The sequence below is a fragment of the Mya arenaria genome, chromosome 13 (assembly GCF_026914265.1).
Source record: "Mya arenaria isolate MELC-2E11 chromosome 13, ASM2691426v1".
NCBI classification, from domain to species: Eukaryota; Metazoa; Mollusca; class Bivalvia; order Myida; family Myidae; genus Mya; species Mya arenaria.
In genome coordinates, this window is record NC_069134.1 from 37,394,995 (window position 1) to 37,415,425 (window position 20,431).

The 20,431-nt window shown below is 34.4% G+C and overlaps 1 protein-coding gene across 1 annotated transcript; it reads right to left on the reverse strand.

Moving 5' to 3' along the window:
- Positions 1–140: 140 nt before the first annotated feature.
- LOC128213117 (syntaxin-12-like) lies at positions 141–18,999 on the reverse strand. The gene is made up of 11 exons (XM_052918645.1): positions 18,863–18,999; positions 16,280–16,348; positions 14,865–14,934; positions 7,188–7,269; positions 5,156–5,192; positions 4,162–4,265; positions 3,436–3,476; positions 1,787–1,871; positions 1,301–1,373; positions 751–833; positions 141–399 (listed from the first exon to the last, which is right to left on the reverse strand). Exons 1-11 carry the CDS (start codon positions 18,906–18,908, stop codon positions 307–309), a joined length of 783 nt encoding a protein of 260 aa, XP_052774605.1. The 5' UTR covers positions 18,909–18,999; the 3' UTR covers positions 141–306.
- Between the last annotated feature and the right edge of the window lie 1,432 nt (positions 19,000–20,431).

The following is a 20,431-nucleotide window of genomic DNA, read 5'->3' on the forward strand; positions in this document are numbered from 1 at the left end:
TCTTAAATTAGCCGATGTAGTTTAACTTTTGAACTGATACTGTGGGCCCTGACACACTTCTTATATTAGCCGACACAGTTTTGTTATTGAACTCCTATTTGGGGCCTTGGCACATATAAAATGATTACATATAACGTATATACAATTTCTTTTTTAATATAAGCTGTGTTGAATACCTTCCCAGCGAATGCACTGGAGAGAAGAAATGACGTCATTAAAATACAAAATGCTGTGCCGAATGTCCATCTTTCATATGTGAGCAATTGTCAATTGTCAAAGCTGTGTGGACAGAGGGGGGAGATCATTTTATGCGGCAACAAGAACAATAATTGTAACGACGACCACCAACAACACTACTACTATTACAATCAGCCCTAGTTTCTTTCTTCTTGACGATGTCTGAAAAAACAAAAAAAGATAGTTATGAATAACCATGACGAAAATATGAAAAGGGAAACCATCAGTTTCATTATTTATTTATTTAGTTATTTGTTTGTTCGTTCGTTCGTTCGTTCATTCGCTCGCTCGCTCGCCCACTCACTCACTTTTTTCATCCATCCATCCATCCATCCATCCATCATCCATCCATCCATCCATCCATCCATCCATCCATCCTTTCGTTAATTAATTAATTTGTTCATTCGTTCGTACATTTATTCATTGACTTATATGTTTAATCAATAATTTAATTTACGAATTATTGACTTACATAAGTTTAAATATTGTTTAAACATGTATACATATACATACCACATTTTGTTCAGCAATTTCTAGTTCTTTTACGGCGACCTCGACATTTACCACTGCCTCTTCGACTTTTTCTTCAATTATATCTGAAAAAAAAACATCAACAGTATACACAATATACATTAATACTGCCAGGTAGAGCTTATTAACAAGAGTCCCACAAACAAACAATAAAACATTAAATAGTCGTTGAAATATCTGGTAAATATTCAAACAATGATATACCGTATAAGTACACACTAGCGGTGGGGCACCATTTCGGACTTGAACTGTTAAAATTTTATTGGAGGATGACCCCTTATCCACTCTGCCAAAACTTCAACCACTTAAATTTAGGTTCTGGAGGAGGGGCACAAATAAAAAGGTTACGCCCCTAAGTTCTTTAGTGTATTATCCTATATGACTGAATTGAAGGCTTTGATCCCCAAATCAGCTGATTCTGAGACAAAAACTTAAAAAAGTAAAACATGTCAATCTGCGAGAGTACTTGTTTAAAAAAACATACGAATGATAAATAAATAGATATTTTTTTATGAAATTGTACTAAATTTACCTATTTGCTCGCCCTGCTCTTCAACCATTTCACTAAGATCTTTAAAGATGCTGTTTATATCCGTTATATCTTGCTGAAAAACACACAATCCAATAATAAGATCGTTGGTGGTCTAAACACTAATAAGCTAGAATATAATTCATAAGTACATCATAAAACTGTATCATCAAGTCATTTTTCAATATAAATGTCTTTATTAATCTTAAATGAGCCAGTTCAAGCATCAATTGCTTTTAATAGACGTCTTTATCTAATCCATTTAACGGACCATGGTGATGAAATTTTTATAACAGCCCCATGCTAACTTGCATAATAAATGTCTATATATTAATCTGAAATAATCCAGTTTAAGCATCACATGTTTTATAATCGAAGTATTAATCTAATACTTTCAAATAACCACGATAGTGATATTATTATAAATGCCCAATCCTTACTTGCTTCAAGCGCTTTGATTTCTCTCATTTATCGATTATTTGCACCTACCTCTAGTTGTTTGAGATCCGATTCACGCTCCTTGATAAGGTTGAGTTCGGCCTCAGCCTCTATCTGTTCTATTTGAATCTGTTCTCTAAAATAACGAATTAATTTAAGATGCTGTCGATTCCCAACAAGTACCAATTAAGCTGGCCCCATTGCATTTAATATATTATTTCATATAGTTCAAATCCTTTTAGGCGTACAATATGTATTATACATTAAAACAATGTTGTTATGTTTGACCCACCAAATTTAACTGATAGGGTTTTATGTTTATGAGCCAACAATGTATTTTTGTTTTTTATGTGGCCAGGCACATATATCACAAAAAAACAGTGAAAAAAACATATGTCAAAATTCTAAAAGTCAAAAGTTATGGTATATGTTTTTACTCTTTTTAAAAGCGCATTTTGTCATAGAATATGTTGATTAAAAACACCGTGTATGACTCAAAGGAAGAACTATTCTATGGCAACAACTGTAACGGAGTTTAACTCATAATTTTTAAAAGTCACTCAAGTACATTTTTTCTCTAAAGTTATATATTAGTTTTCTTTGAAGTATAGGCAAAAGTTTTGTGAAAATACGCTTTTAAAAGAATAACAATAAACGACGCAATGCGACAAAGCCAGGTTTTAAATGATTGACAGGAGAGCTTTTTCCTTCGTTGTTAGGTTCAGTTTTACATGTTTTTCCATTTTTAGTAACAGTGACATTGATTTTGACACTAGTGGTCCCTACTGACATCCCAAGACAGATAAACTCTTTCTACATACCAAGTTTGGTCACAATATGACACCCTACTACAAGTTATTCAGTTTCAACTGTTTTTTTTTCATTTTATAGTAATAGTGACCTTGATATTGACCATAGAGCCTCAAACGCAATCCCATGAAAGGTCTTCATAAACTCTTCATGTGTACCAAATTTAATCACAATATGTCAACCTTAACTAAAAGAAATTTTCAAGACAAACCGTTTTTCTATTTTCAGTAACAGTGACCTTGACCCTAGGGACCTTAAACGCAATCCTATGAAAGGCATGCATTAACTCTTCATTTATACCAAATTTGGTCGTAAAATGTCACCTTAAGTAATTCAGTACCAACCTTTTTAATAGTTTTAGTTACAGTGACCTTGAACATTGACCCTAGGGACTCAAGACACAAATACATGAACGTTCACAATAAACTCTTCCAATATAAGAGAGTGGTCAGTAGATGTCATCCCTAACTAAATTTATTCAGTACCAATAGTTTTTTATATATCTAGAAACAGTGACCTTGATCTTAGGGGCCCAAAACGCAATCACATTAAGGGTCTCCATAAACTCTTCCTTTATACCAAGTTTGGTCACAATATGTCAGCCCTAACTAAAGTTATTCAGTACCAACCGTTTTTCTATTTTTAATAACAATGACCTTGACCTTGACCCTAGGGGCACCAAACGCAAACATATGAAAGGTCACCATAAAGTAACAAACATGTATACGATTTTGAATTACTTTTGATGTTATGTGGTAAAAAAGGACGGGATTGAGGTTTAAAATGAGTGATTTGTAATATTGGAGCAAGTGCCTTGTTCGACTTATAAATAAATATATTATATGCTTTATCATACTCACTTTCCGCTATGAAATACATATGTTTCTTACCCATCCCTCTCAAGTGAGCCATCGTCTGCGACCTTAATGTCCTAAGAAAGGATTAAATACAATTTGTCAATAACTTTTAAATTCAGACAAATGATTTTGTGTCTGCTCTAAAACGGTGTAAATTTACTAAGTCTTGAAATATTTTTTTTATATTACGAAAAAGGTTTAGCATTTTGTCAGAAGTTAACAGAAATTACACCATAGTATCACAGTGCACAATGAGTAAACTGACGAAGTATTCTAAGTTTCATACGAATCCTCGGTCATAGGGGTGCTTTTATATTCACTAAAAGTGTTTTGTATTTTCTTTTAATTCCAACATTCTCAATTATTACTCCGCCCCGTAAATTATCATGTTTGGTAACTTATACATGTAGTGTAGCGTAGTTTATGAGATTATAGTGTCTGTTAACCTAAAACTAATACGTCTGTGTTACATATTAACCAATCAACTGATATCTACTTTCACTTTCATTCCAACAAATTACCCCGCACTACGCCATTTTTATAGTGTGCTATAAGTTCAATTTATGCAGATACTTGTTAAGATTACTGCATATTTTTGAGCATGGTAAAACAGCAACAACAACAACAACAACAACAACAACAACAACAACGACAACAACAACAACAACAACGACGACGACGACAACGACTGCAACAGCAACAACAACGACAACGACGACAGAAACAACAAACACCAAAAATCATTCTGATTTAACTTACAAAGTTTCCTGACTTATTGAGACTGCTTCTCAGCGAGTCCCTGGTCTGGAAGCGGATGGTTTTCTGGAGGCCGCTATATTCCGACAGGAGGCCCTGGAAGATCTCTTTAAAGACATGCACGCTTAGAACAGCAACATAATGTTAAATATCGTACATTGGTATAAAATGAAAGGGTCTGTATGTCAATTAAATTACTTTATAAACAAATTACTCAAAATAGAATGACCATGTAGAATTTGAAATGCATAAGGCTGTTTGAAAACTGAAATAAAAGAGACGCACATACACTAAAGCCAAAAAGTGTATTATTTGACAACTTGCTAAACATGTTAACATAACAAAGTGCGTTTACACGATACCAATTTTGCCATTCGGAACTCCTCGGCCATTTTTTATCGAAAACAACCTCAGATGTATGCTGGTACATCAGTTGAAGTAGTTCGTAAATGTTTTAATTATATCATTAATTAAATGTTGTGTTTTAGAGTTGTATTAATTGGTCTAAGTTTAAATTGATTACCAGTGAAGTGTATAATTGCAAACATAATTAAGATTCCCAAGAGGTAAGTCATAAAGTTTAACTGCTAAATAAAATTACTTCGCGATCTACTTGCAGCGGACTTAAACGTACCACTATTTGAGTATGTAAACCGTCCAAATACATCCGAGGTTGTTATCGATAAAAATGACATAGGAGCTTTTGCATGGGGCTTCTATGCATACAGTTTCTTTTTTAAGATATGGTAATCCTTGAAGGCAGATATTAAAAAAGGTTATGTAACGAAATTTAATCATAGTACGCAGGGAAATAGACTAAGCAATGATTATTTCCATAATGGCAAAGCTATTGAATAATTAACATAGATCCTAATCAAGAAGTCAAAATGTGCAGAAGCAGCTGTTTATTTCAATGTGTTTGAACGTTTTAACATGTTTTCCTTGTTTTAAATAATAAATCGTGTGATGTATGATTTAAAAAGAAGAAGATACCCACCTTTAAGACGCCTTTCTTGTACTCGTAACTCTGGTGCCTGAAAGACATAGAAAGCAAGTGCGTGTATGCCACGTGATAAATGACGTCATAAATGCTTATCATATAAATTTATCACGTAGTCATATTTTGTTTCACCTTTGACCATATCTTGAATTTATTAATCATATTTAACAAGTAATGAACGGTACTTTTTTGCAACTATAGCTACCAGAACGAAATAAAACTGGTTATCATTTTACACGTTGAACTTTTAAAAAGACAAGAAAACGGAACAAAATTGAATAGATTGCCATGACAAAGTAGTGTCCGAGAAGAAGTGCCCGAGAAATAGTGCCCGAAAAGTAGTGCCTGAGTTTCGGACTCAGGCTTAGAAAGAAGAATTCTAAATGTTTCAAAATATCCATAATTTCTTTCATGCTTTACGATGAAATATGGGGTTTTAACAGTGAAATAACAACAGTGAAAATATCAATTTGATATTTTCACTGCAAAATAAGGAGTGAAAATATCAACTTTCAGAACTATTTTTAAATTCCTTTGTTGTTACATGTACTTTCCTTGATCAAAACAGAACACTGGACTTCAGTAAATTATGTCAAAAAACGTTTAAAAAATAAAGAAATGTTATATAAATTTAAATAAATATATAATTGGAAATTAACAACTTACCGTTTATTACCGGTTATCCCGTTTATCAAACATTTTACTGATCTTTGAAGCTGAATGTTCGAACATTTGCTTTCATACCAAACAAATTACAGACAAAAACAACTGTTCGAACATAAATAAAATGTGATATCATCGTTCAAATGTATTTTGAACTGTTAACCGTTGTTGTACGTAAAATGAGCTTCCTGGAGAATTCACACAACAATTTACAGATAGATCCGATATTTTTTACCTCATCCACACCTCAAAATGTGTCAACAAACTAGCGTGGCATTTACTCTTTATCTGGAAAATTCAGTGTAAGATCGTATTTTATTTCACTCGTGATAAAAAAAACTACATTTTCACTCGTGGCTTCGCCACTCATGAAAATATATTTTTCTATGACACTCGTGAAATAAAATACGATCTTACACTGAAATAAACAAATATCTTCTATGTAATTAATTTTGACAAAAGATGTATGCCTGGTTGTAGAATAGACTATTTGTGACAGAGACAGCATATTTCACAGTCCTTTCTCTATGAATAACATTTCTATAACACAATTAAGATCTTGCACTTCCGAGTCTAAGTCTTAAACTGAGATTCAAGACGGCTCAAGACCACAGTTATCTGCCCCCCCCCCGTTTACCAAGATCACAGTTATCTGCCCCCCCCTTGACCTGGCTCAAGACCACAGTTATCTGCCCCCCGTTGACAAGACCACAGTTATCTGCCCCCCCCCGTTGACCTGGCTCAAGACCACAGTTATCTGCCCCCCGTTGACCTGGCTCAAGACCACAGTTATCTGCCCCCCCCCCCGTTGACAAGACCACAGTTTTCTGCCCCCCGTTGACAAGACCACAGTTATCTGCCCCCCGTTGACAAGACCGCAGTTATCTGGCCCCCGTTGATCAAGATCCGGATGTTAATACAGAAAAAAAAAGTGCTTGTGTTCAAGTATCAATATTTTATTAAAATTGAATGAAAAAGAAGCAAAAAATGTGTTTTTTTGCATAGAACTTGACTGAATTTGACACTTTATTGCAGAAATTGATAGTTTTCAGTGTAAATATTGGAAAAATCATAGCTTGTGGAAGTCTGAAAATTAATTGTTTGTAGCCGATTGACTCCTTGGCGGAAGGGTTCTGTATTTGAACTCAATTTTAACAGTCGGGTAAATGGTCAACATGGTGTTTTCTTGTGATTATATTTTGTGTCTTGAATTGTTCTAGAGATGCCATGTCCTTGTTTGTCAATTGGGATGTGTATAAAGTCAAAAGCCAGGTTAGTGTCTATATGAAACATATAGTAAAAATAACTGTGGTCTCACGCCAGACGTTGGTGATTATGGGCCCAGGTAAGTAAGGGCGAGTCTCACCTTGTCCAAATTTCGAGCGAGCTTCTTAAGTGCGGTATCTGTTTCTTTGGTTAGTCTTTGGGTGTCATTTTGAAGATCTTTGCTGAAATGTTGTGGAATTCAAAATACATTTTGTACATAAAAATCAGTTCAAGTTAATATGTCTGCACGAATGTTTGTATTCATGGTAGACTCTAACCGCACTTCAACAAGTTTTGCATCATGGTGGTTTTCTAACAAAATTATAACAAGGTTTGTATTCATGGTAGATTGCTAACCGCTCTCACAAAAGGTTGGTATTCATGGTAGATTGCTTACCGCTCTCACAAAAGGTTGATATTCATGGTAGATTGCTAACCGCTCTCACAAAAGGTTGGTATTCATGGTAGATTGCTTACCGCTCTCACAAAAGGTTGGTATTCATGGTAGATTGCATACCGCTCTCACAAAAGGTTGGTATTCATGGTAGATTGCATACCGCTCTCACAAAAGGTTGGTATTCATGGTAGATTGCTTACCGCTCTCACAAAAGGTTGATATTCATGGCAGATTGCTAACCGCTCTCACAAAAGGTTGGTATTCATGGTAGATTGCTAACCGCTCTCACAAAAGGTTTGTGTTCATGGTAGATTGCTTACCGCTCTCACAAAAGGTTTGTGTTCATGGTAGATTGCTAACCGCTCTCACAAAAGGTTTGTGTTCATGGTAGATTGCTAACCGCTCTCACAAAAGGTTTGTATTCATGGTAGATTGCTTACCGCTCTCACAAAAGGTTTGTATTCATGGTAGATTGCTTACCGCTCTCACAAAAGGTTTGTATTCATGGTAGATTGCTAACCGCTCTCACAAAAGGTTTGTATTCATGGTAGATTGCTAACAACATGGTAACAATGCTGTATTCAAAAATATTTAGAGTACTTATATTTAGTAGCGTTGTAGTCACTGGATGTAACTCACATCCTAATAACAGGTTGAGAATACATGGTAGTTTACTTACAAGTCTGTAACAACGTCTACATTAAATGCATATAGGCCTAACTTACTTTTCTATAAAATTGTTTGTTTTCGCTGTAGATTAATTACACATCTACAAAGTTTTTTTGTATGTAAATAGCTATGACTCACAGCTCTATATTTAGTAACTGTCTCTGCATAGAAGTTAACTCACAGCTCTATATTTAGTAACTATACCTGCATGGAAGTTAACTCACAGCTCTATATTTAGCAACTATGTCGCATGGAAGTTAACTCACAGCTCTATATTTAGTAACTGTCTCTGCATAGAAGTTAACTCACAAATCTATATTTAGTAACTGTCTCTGCATAGAAGTTAACTCACAACTCTATATTTAGTAACTATACCTGCATGGAAGTTAACTCACAGCTCTATATTTAGCAACTATGTCGCATGGAAGTTAACTCACAGCTCTATATTTAGTTACTGTCTCTGCATGGAAGTTAACTCAGAGCTCTATATTTAGTAACTGTCTCTGCATAGAAGTTAACTCACAACTCTATATTTAGTAACTATACCTGCATGGAAGTTAACTCACAGCTCTATATTTAGCAACTATGTCGCATGGAAGTTAACTCACAGCTCTGTATTTAGTAACTGTCTCTGCATAGAAGTTAACTCACAACTCTATATTTAGTAACTATACCTGCATGGAAGTTAACTCACAGCTCTATATTTAGTAACTATACCTGCATGGAAGTTAACTCACAGCTCTATATTAAGTAACTATACCTGCATGGAAGTTATCTCACAGCTCTATATTTAGTAACTATGTCGCATGGAAGTTAACTCACAGCTCTATATTTAGTAACTATACCTGCATGGAAGTTAACTCACAGCTCTATATTTAGTAACTATGTCGCATGGAAGTTAACTCACAGCTCTATATTAAGTAACTATACCTGCATGGAAGTTAACTCACAGCTCTATATTTAGCAACTATGTCGCATGGAAGTTAACTCACAGCTCTATATTTAGTAACTATACTTGCATGGAAGTTAACTCACAGCTCTATATTAAGTAACTATACCTGCATGGAAGTTAACTCACAGCTCTATATTTAGTAACTATGTCGCATGGAAGTTAACTCACAGCTCTATATTTAGTAACTATACCTGCATGGAAGTTAACTCACAGCTCTATATTTAGCAACTATGTCGCATGGAAGTTAACTCACAGCTCTATATTTAGTAACTATACCTGCATGGAAGTTAACTCACAGCTCTATATTTAGTAACTATACCTGCATGGAAGTTAACTCACAGCTCTATATTTAGTAAATATACCTGCATGGAAGTTAACTCACAGCTCTATATTTAGCAACTATGTCGCATGGAAGTTAACTCACAGCTCTATATTTAGTAACTGTCTCTGCATGGAAGTTAACTCACAGCTCTATATTTAGTAACTATACCTGCATGGAAGTTAACTCACAGCTCTATATTTAGTAACTATACCTGCATGGAAGTTAACTCACAGCTCTATATTTAGTAACTATACCTGCATGGAAGTTAACTCACAGCTCTATATTTAGTAACTGCCTCTGCATAGAAGTTAACTCACAACTCTATATTTAGTAACTATACCTGCATGGAAGTTAACTCACAGCTCTATATTTAGCAACTATGTCGCATGGAAGTTAACTCACAGCTCTATATTTAGTAACTGTCTCTGCATGGAAGTTAACTCACAGCTCTATATTTAGTAACTGTCTCTGCATGGAAGTTAACTCACAGCTCTATATTTAGTAACTATACCTGCATGGAAGTTAATTCACAGCTCTATATTTAGTAACTATACCTGCATGGAAGTTAACTCACAGCTCTATATTTAGTAACTATACCTGCATGAAAGTTATCTCACAGCTCTATATTTAGTAACTATACATGCATGGAAGTTAACTCACAGCTCTATATTGAGTAACTATACCTGCATGGAAGTTTACTCACAGCTCTATATTTAGTAACTATGTCTGCATAGAAGTTAACTCACAGCTCTATATTTAGTAACTATACCTGCATGGAAGTTAACTCACAGCTCTATATTAAGTAACTATACCTGTATGGAAGTTAACTCACAACTCTATATTTAGTAACTATGTCGCATGGAAGTTAACTCACAGCTCTATATTTAATAACTATACCTGCATGGAAGTTAACTCAGAGCTCTATATTTAATAACTATACCTGCATGGAAGTTAACTCACAGCTCTATATTTAGTAACTATACCTGCATGGAAGTTAACTCACAGCTCTATATTTAGCAACTATGTCGCATGGAAGTTAACTCACAGCTCTATATTAAGTAACTATACCTGCATGGAAGTTAACTCACAGCTCTATATAAAGTAACTATACCTGCATGGAAGTTAACTCACAGCTCTATATTTAGTAACTATGTCGCATGGAAGTTAACTCACAGCTCTATATTTAGTAACTATACCTGCATGGAAGTTAACTCACAGCTCTATATTTAGTAACTATACCTGCATGGAAGTTAACTCACAGCTCTATATTTAGTAACTATACCTGCATGGATGTTAACTCACAGCTCTATATTAAGTAACTATACCTGCATGGAAGTTAACTCACAGCTCTATATTTAGTAACTATACCTGCATGGAAGTTAACTCACAGCTCTATATTTAGTAACTATACCTGCATGGAAGTTAACTCACAGCTCTATATTTAGTAACTATACCTGCATGAAAGTTATCTCACAGCTCTATATTTAGTAACTATACATGCATGGAAGTTAACTCACAGCTCTATATTGAGTAACTATACCTGCATGGAAGTTTACTCACAGCTCTATATTTAGTAACTATGTCTGCATAGAAGTTAACTCACAGCTCTATATTTAGTAACTATACCTGCATGGAAGTTAACTCACAGCTCTATATTAAGTAACTATACCTGTATGGAAGTTAACTCACAACTCTATATTTAGTAACTATGTCGCATGGAAGTTAACTCACAGCTCTATATTTAGTAACTATACCTGCATGGAAGTTAACCCACAGCTCTATATTTAGTAACTATGTCGCATGAAAGTTAACTCACAGCTCTATATTAAGTAACTATACCTGCATGGAAGTTAACTCACAGCTCTATATTTAGCAACTATGTCGCATGGAAGTTAACTCACAGCTCTACATTTAGTAACTATACCTGCATGGAAGTTAACTCACAGCTCTATATTAAGTAACTATACCTGCATGGAAGTTAACTCACAGCTCTATATTTAGTAACTATGTCGCATGGAAGTTAACTCACAGCTCTATATTTAGTAACTATACCTGCATGGAAGTTAACTCACAGCTCTATATTTAGCAACTATGTGGCATGGAAGTTAACTCACAGCTCTATATTTAGTAACTATACCTGCATGGAAGTTAACTCACAGCTCTATATTTAGTAACTATACCTGCATGGAAGTTAACTCACAGCTCTATATTTAGTAACTATACCTGCATGGAAGTTTACTCACAGCTCTATATTAAGTAACTATACCTGCATGGAAGTTAACTCACAGCTCTATATTTAGTAACTATACCTGCATGGAAGTTAACTCACAGCTCTATATTTAGTAACTATACCTGCATGGAAGTTAACTCACAGCTCTATATTAAGTAACTATACCTGCATGGAAGTTATCTCACAGCTCTATATTTAGTAACTATACCTGCATGGAAGTTATCTCACAGCTCTATATTAAGTAACTATACCTGCATGGAAGTTAACTCACAGCTCTATATTTAGTAACTATACCTGCATGGAAGTTAACTCACAGCTCTATATTTAGTAACTATACCTGCATGGAAGTTAACTCACAGCTCTATATTTAGTAACTATACCTGCATGGAAGTTAACTCACAACTCTATATTAAGTAACTATACCTGCATGGAAGTTAACTCACAGCTCTATATTAAGAAACTTTACCTGCATGGAAGTTAACTCACAGCTCTATATTTAGTAACTATACCTGCATGGAAGTTAACTCACAGCTCTATATTTAGTAACTATACCTGCATGGAAGTTTACTCACAGCTCCATATTAAGTAACTATACCTGCATGGAAGTTAACTCACAGCTCTATATTAAGTAACTATGTCTGCATAGTATTTTTCTCACAACTCGATTATTTAGAAACTATATCTGCATGGAAGTTTACTCACAGCTCTATATTAAGTAACTATACCTGCATGGAAGTTAACTCACAGCTCTATATTTAGTAACTATACCTGCATGGAAGTTAACTCACAGCTCTTTATTAAGTAACTATACCTGCATGGAAGTTAACTCACAGCTCTATATTAAGTAACTATACCTGCATGGAAGTTAACTCACAGCTCTATATTTAGTAACTATGTCGCATGGAAGTTAACTCACAGCTCTATATTTAGTAACTATACCTGCATGGAAGTTAACTCACAGCTCTATATTTAGCAACTATGTCGCATGGAAGTTAACTCACAGCTCTATATTTAGTAACTATACCTGCATGGAAGTTAACTCACAACTCTATATTTAGTAACTATACCTGCATGGAAGTTAACTCACAGCTCTATATTTAGTAACTATACCTGCATGGAAGTTAACTCACAGCTCTATATTAAGTAACTATACCTGCATGGAAGTTAACTCACAGCTCTATATTTAGTAAATATACCTGCATGGAAGTTAACTCACAGCTCTATATTTAGTAACTATACCTGCATGGAAGTTATCTCACAGCTCTATATTAAGTAACTATACCTGCATGAAAGTTATCTCACAGCTCTATATTAAGTAACTATACCTGCATGGAAGTTATCTCACAGCTCTATATTAAGTAACTATACCTGCATGGAAGTTAACTCACAGCTCTATATTAAGAAACTATACCTGCATGGAAGTTAACTCACAGCTCTATATTTAGTAACTATACCTGCATGAAAGTTTACTCACAGCTCTATATTAAGTAACTATACCTGCATGGAAGTTAACTCACAGCTCTATATTAAGTAACTATACCTGCATGGAAGTTTACTCACAGCTCTATATTTAGTAACTATACCTGCATGGAAGTTAACTCACAGCTCTATATTAAGTTACTATACCTGCATGGAAGTTAACTCACAGCTCTATATTTAGTAACTATACCTGCATGGAAGTTAACTCACAGCTCTATATTAAGTAACTATACCTGCATGGAAGTTAACTCACAGCTCTATATTTAGTAACTATACCTGCATGGAAGTTAACTCACAGCTCTATATTTAGTAACTATACCTGCATGGAAGTTAACTCACAGCTCCATATTAAGTAACTATACCTGCATGGAAGTTAACTCACAGCTCTATTTTTAGTAACTATACTTGCATGGAAGTTAACTCACAGCTCTATATTTAGTAACTATACCTGCATGGAAGTTAACTCACAGCTCTATATTTAGTAACTATACCTGCATGGAAGTTAACTCACAGCTCTATATTTAGTAACTATGTCTGCATAGAAGTTAACTCACAGCTCTATATTTAGTAACTATACCTGCATGGAAGTTAACTCACAGCTCTATATTTAGTAACTATGCCTGCATGGAAGTTAACTCACAGCTCTATATTTAATAACTATGCCTGCATGGAAGTTAACTCACAGCTCTATATTTAGCAACTATACCTGCATGGAAGTTATCTCACAGCTCTATATTTAGCAACTATACCTGCATGGAAGTTAACTCACAGCTCTATATTTAGTAACTATACCTGCATGGAAGTTAACTCACAGCTCTACATTTAGTAACTATACCTGCATGGAAGTTAACTCACAGCTCTATATTTAGTAACTATGTCTGCATGGTATTTTACTCACAACTCGATTATTTAGAAACTATATCTGCATTGAAGTTTACTCACAGCTCGATTATTTAGCAACTATGTCTGCATGGAAGTTTACTCACAGCTCGATTATTTAGCAACTATGTCTGCATGGAAGTTTACTCACAGCTCTATATTTAGTAAATGTGTCTGCATAGAAGTTAACTCACAGCTCTATATTAAGTGGCTATACCTGCATGGAAGTTAACTCACAGCTCTATATTTAGTAACTATGTCTGCATGGTATTTTACTCACAACTCGATTATTTAGAAACTATATCTGCATGAAAGTTTACTCACAGCTCGATTATTTAGCAACTATGGCTGCATGGAAGTTTATTCACAGCTCGATTATTTAGCAACTATGTCTGCATGGAAGTTTACTCACAACTCTGTATTTAGTAACTATGTCTGCATGGAAGTTTACTCACAGCTCTATATTTAGTAACTATGTCTGAATGGAATTTTACTCACAACTCGATTATTTAGAAACTATGTCTGCATGGAAGTTTACTCACAGCTCTATATTTAGTAACTGTGTCTGCATAGAAGTTAACTCACAGCTCTATATTAAGTAACTATGTTTGCATGGTATTTTACTCACAGCTCTATATTTAGTAACTATGTCTGCATAGTATTTTTCTCACAACTCGATTATTTAGAAACTATATATGCATGGAAGTTTACTCACAGCTCTATATTTAGTAACTATGTCTGAATGAAATTTTACTCCCAACTCCATATTTAGTAACTATGTCTGCATGGAAGTTTACTTACATATCTTTGCTAAGTTAACAATATATATTTATATGATAATTAACTTACAGCTCTCTTCGTTTGTCCGGAATGTCTACTGACCGTTCCAAAGTCCCCAACACGGCCTTGATCTGCATAACTGGAAAAGTTAACAAGAAACTAAATCATACAGAAAATATCAAGACTTAAATGGGGAGACATTCGAAGAGGAAGCACCGCTTTAATCATTCGTACTAATGTTAAAAGTGCATTCTCATAGATTGACCGTTTTGACAACTTCTTTTATTTTTGTCTTAGAATGAGCCAATTTCTGCGTAAATGTCTGGAAACTAGTGATACAAGACTGCTGACGAAAGACCAGATAGCTGTTTTTAATATTAACTTTCGAAAACTGATGATCTATTGAAAAATGTCAACACTGTCAACCTGAGTGCTTTAATACAATCATGTATACGAAGTGTAAAGTTGTGAACTAAATATACTTCTTATATATATGAATCTAATATATATTCGAAAACTGTCTTTTTGAGCTAAATAGTCAACAACAGAAGTTTATTTTAAAGCTGCACTCTCACAGTTTGAACGTTATGACAACTTATTTTATTTTTTGTCTTGGAACGAGTCAAAATTTGCGAAATTCTATGGAAAACAGTTATATTAGTGTGGTGACAAAAATATTTATTTTTTAAATTAAAAAACTGATGTTTCATGCATTTTTCAGAAACCGTTTGTAACGGTTTAAGGCATAAAACATTATTTTTCGAACGGAAGTATGAAAATCTGCTATCTGATCTTTTGTCAGCAGTCTTATATCACTGGTTTGCAGATATTTACACAAACGGTAATTCTGTGAGAGAGCAGCTTTAATATTTGTTGATGGCTTTTTAAAGAAACGTATTTTTTTTTAAATATTTCTCTCTGGACAAAGGCCGCACGCTTGAGCGAATATAACACTGTTAGAACAGAACAGAACAAAACTGACAGCTTACTGGACTTAATCAAGTGTACATATAGTTATAAATATTAACATGTCACGTTTCTAAACTTAAATACATTATATTATATAATAGACATTTATGAGGAAAAGAAATAGTTGATGTAAATTGAATACAAGATAATTGTTATATTTACATTGTCAGTGAAGTAAATTATCATAACTTTCGATCAATACTATGTTGTATTATTAAATAAAAGAGTCGCGTATCACAAATGCTTCTTTATTATATTAACAAACATTCATAACTTCCTTTTTATCACATGATGTCAATAATTGATGGAATTTGAATACAGATGGATTACCATAGTAAACTTGTTTAATATTTACGTAGCTGACGTTAACATCGACAAATACATTGTTAGGTGATATTCATCCTCTATGTCCCTGCTTATACAACATAAACAATAACGCTCGTTACGAGGTATTATATTAGATATAAGCCCAAATTTTACTCTAAAAATGACACTAACGTGCATGTCGTACTTACCGTTTCTAGAAATTTGCTCCAGATTTCGGCCAACGATTTGATCAGGTGTAAGGTCTGCCTGCTGATCATCTGCAAAGATACTGAATGAGAGAAAAATGTCCGCTTCCTAAGGGCGTTTAGTTGCTAATAAACTATTTTTGGTTTTAAAATGGTTTCACGAACGGTGTTTTTGTTGTGACTGTTTGAAATAAATGAAACTATAGTTTTGAAACTCTTGAGGCGGTTTCGTCGTTTCGTTATATCCGAAAACTAGCTCACTTAAAAAACAACAACATGGCGGACAGTAATCCAAAAAACCCATTCGGAAATCCTCGGCCATTTTTATCGAAAACAACTTCGGATGTATGCCGGTACATCAGTAGAAGTAGATCGTATAATTATGAATTATATCATTCATTAAATTTAGTGTTATAGCTTATATTTATTGATCAACGTTTAAATTGATTGCCATTAAAGTGTATTATTGCAAGCATAATTAAGATTCCCAAAGGTTTAGTCATAAAGTTTAACTGCTAAATTAAATAACTACCCGATGTACTTGCAGCGGATTTAAACAGTACCGTTTTCTGAGTCTGTAAACAGTCCATATACATCCGAGGTTGTTTTCGATAAAAATGGCCGAGGATTTCCGAAAACCAAATGACAGCATGGCCGTCAGTAATCCAAGACATGTGCAAACGACCACCTGCGGTATCATGATTTTGTTGTTGAAGCTGTACACAAAACCATACAAATTTTATTTTCAGTAAAACTTTTGAAACAGGTTTTAAAGGGGCTGGACTCCGTATGATAAAATAGCGAAAAAAAAAGAAAGAAAATTGTCGAAAACTGACATAAACTTGGCATCGATCTGTACAATGCATTGAAACTTACTAACTGGAGTAACACATAGTTTACAATTTATTTAAGTTTAGCAGTTATTTCGTATTTTTCCATTAAAAAAGATTACTGGGTATGTCTACCAGGTAGAATTTATTACTTATGCGTGATTGGCTAGTCGGTGTTATCACGTGATATTACCGAGGTAGGTCTATAGCTTAATTATATCACCCAATTAGAATAAGCCGTGATAGCTCAGTGGATACGACGCTGGACCGCAATTTTAGCGACACGGGTTCGAACCCGGTCTCCGACACAATTTTCTTTTTTTACATTTTGGTACTTCTTTTCTACAATTATGATATCAAAGCGTAACACATTCTATTAGATAATTGTCCTGAGATTCGTTACAGAAAAAACTTTTTTTGGTGCAAATCTGGTGTACAGTCCCTTTAAAACGCCGCAACCCTTGAAACCAAAACTGAAACTAGATTTTTATTGACAAATACGCCCTAAATGTAAGCTTAAGTAGAGACTCGGTGTGGCAATAGATCTCTTGATAAAGATAATACACACTCCAAACCGAATGTAGTTCTTTTCTATATGTATGACTCTATGACTATCATCTTGCAGAGTTTAGGTCAGGAGGAAGAAAATAATTATTGTATTTATTGTGCAATTAAGTGTCATGTTTAATATTAAGCACGTATTCGCGTAGTAGGATACATACCATATCAAAACTAATGTTTAAAGGGACTAGACACCAAATGGTCACTAAATTGGCAAATACAAAATACAGTATTTCATTAAAACAAGACTGGAATTGTCAATACGAGCTAGTTTGAGGCCGATCATTTAACATGATTTAAATAATATTGTGTCACTGTCTCAGCTGGGTTCACCCGTTTAAAAATAGCGCATAATGGTTTCCCAGTGTATGGTGTGTATATTTAGCACAAGTAAGTCACGTGATTATTACTGATACATATACCAACGCTATTTTTGAATTAACGGGTCAGACAAACCCAGCAATTTTTGAATTGGAAAAATACTGCAAAATATACATGTGTCGAAAGCAATGTGATACATCATTAAATAAGTTCAATGCGTTTTAGTCAAAAATATCAATTTTATGTTAGTTAACTTTCTTTTATGTTAGTAAACTTTCTTTTTTTCTTGCAATTGTATCATCTGGTGTCTTGTCCCTTTAAAGTTTAATACGTTATTTTCTCAGCTCATACCAAGATACCCGTCAGTTTAACAGGAAATCTAGCCCACGACTAAGACTTATTAATAAATTGGAAATTAATACGATTGATATGCACGACACCAAACACTCATATTCATATAGATACTTATAAAGTTCATATAATTCACTATTTATCTGCGAAATATGGTGTTCAACTACAACCGAAACTCGTTATGTCGAACTCTGTTATCTCGATGATTTGTTATGTCGAACTTTTTCGATTGTCTTCAAATTAGTTATTCACTTTTTTGTATTTCGGATGTATCGAATGTCTGTTATCTCGAAGTTTATCCCGAGGTCCCAAAGACTTCGACATGGCGAGATTTGACTCTAGTTCGACATAACGAGTTTCGACCGTACCTTGTATTGCTACATATGGCATAACATATACAGTGTCACAAAAATGTACCAAACTGATCTTACAACAATAATAAGAGTTTTAAAAATCATCACCAAGAACGGAAGCCCTCAGTCAGACCAGAACTTTGAAAAGAAACATTGTAAATGCAACTAACCATTTTTCTTATCAAAGTGTTCCCGAAAAGAACCAAATCCAGCCATTGTATAAAAGTAATATACATATAGTATCAAACACAGACTCGACCGGACATAAAGCGTCTTGCAAACCGGATGAGCACTTCATTAGTTGTTTATCGATATATAACCCTTCCGTGTATGAACATGATCAGTATGATGATTAAATGTAGCCATAGTAAATATGTTTTTTTTATTGTCTTTAATATTTCTTTTTTCAGTTTAAGGATTTCATTGAAAGAAAACATTTAATACATTATTTTCTATAATCGAATGGCTAACAAACAGGGGCGGATCCATTATTTGGACGTTTAAGGGGGATGGGTGTGTCACCTTTTGACTTTCGCCCCTCCCCCTAAACCGGTAAAATGGTACATTTTTGGCGTATCTATTACTTTTTCTCCTGTATTAAACTAAAAATTTGGACAAGTTCATGGGGGGAGGCGCGCGCCTACCCCATCCCTGGCTCATCTAGTGAGATATACGGTTGACTTACGGAATCGGCTCAAATGTATTTGATTATTTGATGAATTCACTATCTAATATATATAAAACCATTGTACATGTAGTCTTAAAGCTGCACTCTCACAGATTGAACGTTTTGACATCTTTTTTTTTGTCTTGGAACGAGCCAATTTTTGCAAAAATCCATGGAAACCAGTTATATATTAAGACTGCTGACAAAATAATAGATCGCAGATTTTTATACTTGAGTTCAAAAATTGATGTTTTATGCAGTTTTCTTAATCCGCTAGTAACGGTTTAAGCCGTACATGGCCATAAAACATTATTTTTCGAATGGAAATATGAAAATCTGCGATCTGATTTTTGTCAGCAATCTTTTAGCATTGGTTTGCAGCTATTAACGCAAAAATGGTTCTTTCTAAGACAAAAAATAAAATAAGTTGTAAAAATGGTAAATCTTTGAGAGTGCAGCTTTAATGATTAAGAAATTATGAACTAAACGGTCACAAGAGAGACAACTCGAATTGACAAAACAAGATTTTTTTGCTCGATGTGAATATTTGGTCAAAATATTTCACAATTTGTGGTTATGCAAATACACCTCACATCTTCGTCTCCGGCACATTTGTCCCCCGGTTTCGGGGGGGGGGGGAGGGATAGGGGGTTAGCCCCCGGATTTGCAAGTGTTAACTACTCGTTTAACGGTAACATCATATTTAGAAACTTATACTTTAATGCGCATATAGTTGCATTGTTTCACTGTAGCCCTTACTTAATGTATTGATTTGCGACTTTAGTATGTCAAGTGTTCACCGAATAGTGTGCCATCGTTAAAAGCATCAACCGAAGCTTTGTGGGTAATCGTACGACCGGTAACTTAACGCATGAGTATAGTGACATCATAACTCATTGCAATTATCATTTGGATCGACTCGGCTTTTTCCATCGAAAAAAACCTCTGATAAACGCCGGAACATCAGTATAACCAATTCGTTAAATTTTTAATAATATTAATAATCAATTAAAGTGTTTTAGTGTATGTTGTGTAGTGTTTCTAAGTCTAAAGTTATTGCCATTTAGTGTAT

Excerpts from the sequence above, each read along its gene's own strand:
- LOC128213117 (XM_052918645.1), bottom strand. The coding sequence starts at position 18,908 with ATGGCTGGATTTGGTTCTTTTCGGGAACACTTTGATAAGAAAAATG. Across the intron at positions 14,935-16,279 it reads GGAGCAAATTTCTAGAAACG|TTATGCAGATCAAGGCCGTG; the intron begins GTAAGTACGACA and ends TAACTTTTCCAG. Across the intron at positions 400-750 it reads AAATTGCTGAACAAAATGTG|ACATCGTCAAGAAGAAAGAA; the intron begins GTATGTATATGT and ends TTGTTTTTTCAG.